This window comes from Arachis ipaensis, chromosome B05, assembly GCF_000816755.2.
Source record: "Arachis ipaensis cultivar K30076 chromosome B05, Araip1.1, whole genome shotgun sequence".
NCBI lineage: Eukaryota > Viridiplantae > Streptophyta > Magnoliopsida > Fabales > Fabaceae > Arachis > Arachis ipaensis.
Window position 1 is genome coordinate 148958962 of NC_029789.2, and position 2708 is coordinate 148961669.

A 2708-nucleotide genomic window follows, 5' to 3' on the forward strand; every position below is an offset into this window, starting at 1 on the left:
AAGAGAGAGAGAGAAGCACAAAAGGTGTGAAGCTACATTCAACTCAGTAACTGAATTGCAGCATGTGTGGAATTGCTATTTATATGTATATTGCTAGCTAACTAATCTGTAACAAACTATGGAACTTGCTAGAAGCTGCTGCTGAGTCAGCTGGGCTCTTTACTAACTAACTCTAACAGAAACAGAATTAACAGTAATGACACTAATAGCTAGCTAGCTTATAACTCCTAACATCATCTCTAGTTTTTCCTTTCTTGAGGAATTGCAATTGCTTGTTGATCACAGACGTTCAGCTTGGTTCGAAAGTGGAGAAAAGTCTCAGAGGGAACTGCTTTTGTGAAGATGTCTGCCACTTGCACTGTCCCAGGGATGTGTCTCACTTGAACTTTCTTGTTGTTGACATGATCTCTAACGAAGTGGAGATCTATTTCGAAATGCTTGGACTTGGAATGTAGGATTGGATTGGCTGCCAGCAATACAGCACTCAAGTTGTCACAGTATACCATTGGTGCTTCAGAGATGGTTAGCTTTAATTCAGCCATTAGACTCCTTATCCAGACTAACTCTGCCACTGTCTCTGCCATGCTTCTGTACTCTGCCTCAGTACTGGACCTGGCTACAGCAGTTTGCTTCCTCGAAGCCTAGGACACCAGATTCGAGCCAAGGAACACGCAATATCCAGAGGTTGATTTCCTATCATCCGGGTCACCAGCCCAGTCAGAGTCACTGTAGGCAGTGATCTTCATTGCAGTGTTGAGTGCAGGGTCCTTTTTGAGATGCAGGCCATGGTGAGCTGTACCATTTAGGTACCTCAACACACATTTTACCATTTTCCAGTGTGAGTTCATCGGAGATTGAACAAACTGGGCCAGTTTGTTTACAGAAAAGCTGATTTCAGGCCTGGTAATAGTTAGATATTGCAAGCTCCCAATGACAGATCGATACAGACTTGGATCATGGAAGTTTGAACCTCCAAGGGCAGAAATTTTTGTTGTAGAGGGAAGAGGAGTGTGGCAGGCTGTGCATCCCACCATACCAGCCTTCTTCATTACCTCTTCAATGTACTTTTGCTGAGTAAACACCAAACCTCCACTCTTAGTCTTTGTGGCTTGGATTCCAAGAAAGTAGTGTAGATCACCTAGATCTTTTAGAGCAAACATGCTGTTTAATTGGCTGATCACCTCCCTAATTGAGTTATCACATTCACCTGTTACAATGATGTTATCTACATATACGAGGACATATGTTTTTAATTGATTCATCTCACGGGTAAACACTGCAATGTCAGATTTTGTGGCTGCAAATCCTAGCTCCTTTAGTCCATTTGCAAGCTTAGAATACCATTCCCTGGGCGCCTGTTTTAGGCCATACAAAGCCTTGTTGAGCTTGCAAACGAGTGAGGAATCTTCTTGTTCATAACCTTGGGGCTGCCTCATATAAACTTTCTCAACTAAATCACCATGTAGAAAAGCATTGTTTACATCCAATTGCATTATGGTCCAAGACCTTGACAGTGCGACAAAGAGCAATAATCAAATAGAGGTTGGCTTGACAACTGGACTGTAGGTTTCTGTAAAGTCAAAACCTGGTTTTTGAGCAAAGCCTTGAGCAACTAGCCTGGCTTTATGCTTCTGAAGTGAACCATCTGCATTATACTTAAGCCTAAACACCCATTTTCTTCCAATTGCATCTCTATTAGGTGGGAGTTTAGTAAGCGTCCAGGTATTGTTTCTTAGGAGAGCCTCATACTCTAGATCCATGGCTGCCTTCCACTCAGGGCACCTGAGTGCTTGTTTAACATTCCTTGGCTCAACACTTGCCATGAACAGCTTTGGTTTGACAATTCCTGCTTTGCCTCTAGTCAGCATTGGGTGAGTGTTTTGGGTGAAGTTAGTGTTTCTAGGTTCAGGGTCAGAATGAGGAAGGACAATTTCGATATCACTGATGGGAATAGGTGTTGGCACTGAGGAAGATGCTAATGGCATTGTGGTTTCTTGCAGACTGCTAGAGGGAAGCAGTGACTGAGTTAAAGACTGATGGTGGTTGCTTAACTGATGTAAGGGAACTTGTGCTGAGGTGTTCAGGGGACTATTTTGTGGTGAAATAGGCTGAGAGAGGTTGGTTGTGGTAGTATACTGGGATAATGTGGGTTGGGGCTGGTGGTTAGCAGGAGGAGGTTGAGTAGATGCTGAGATTCTTGGGATTGTTGGAATTAAGTGTTGTGGAGCTGAGATTGTTGCTGGCTTGAGGCCTTGATCAGCTTGCTTAAATGGAAACTGATCTTCAAAAAATACCACATTTGGTGTGATGATGACCTTTCCCTGTTGAGTAAGGCACTTATAGCCTTTCTGATCAGTTCCATACCCAAGGAATGTACAAGGAGAGGATCTAAAGTCCAGTTTATACTTGTTATATGGCCTCTGATGTGGAAAGTATAGGCAGCCAAAGACTCTGAGTTGATCATATGAGGGTTGCTTGCCAAGCAGTTTCTCAATTGGAGATGCACCATTAAGGACTGGTGTAGGAAGAATGTTGATCAGTTTTGCTGATATGCAAAATGCTTCTCCCCAAAACTGTGTAGGCATTGAAGCTGCTGCAAATAATGTGAGTCCCATTTCTACTATGTGCCTATGTTTCCTTTCAGCAGCCCCATTTTATTGGTGAATGTGAGGGCAAGCAAATCTGTGCTGAACTCCTTTGACCTGCAA

General features: G+C 43.1%; 1 protein-coding gene across 1 annotated transcript; it reads right to left on the minus strand.

Moving 5' to 3' along the window:
- LOC107641570 (uncharacterized mitochondrial protein AtMg00810-like) lies at positions 642-1493 on the minus strand. The gene has a single exon (XM_016345055.1). It carries the CDS (start codon positions 1491-1493, stop codon positions 642-644), a length of 852 nt encoding a protein of 283 aa, XP_016200541.1.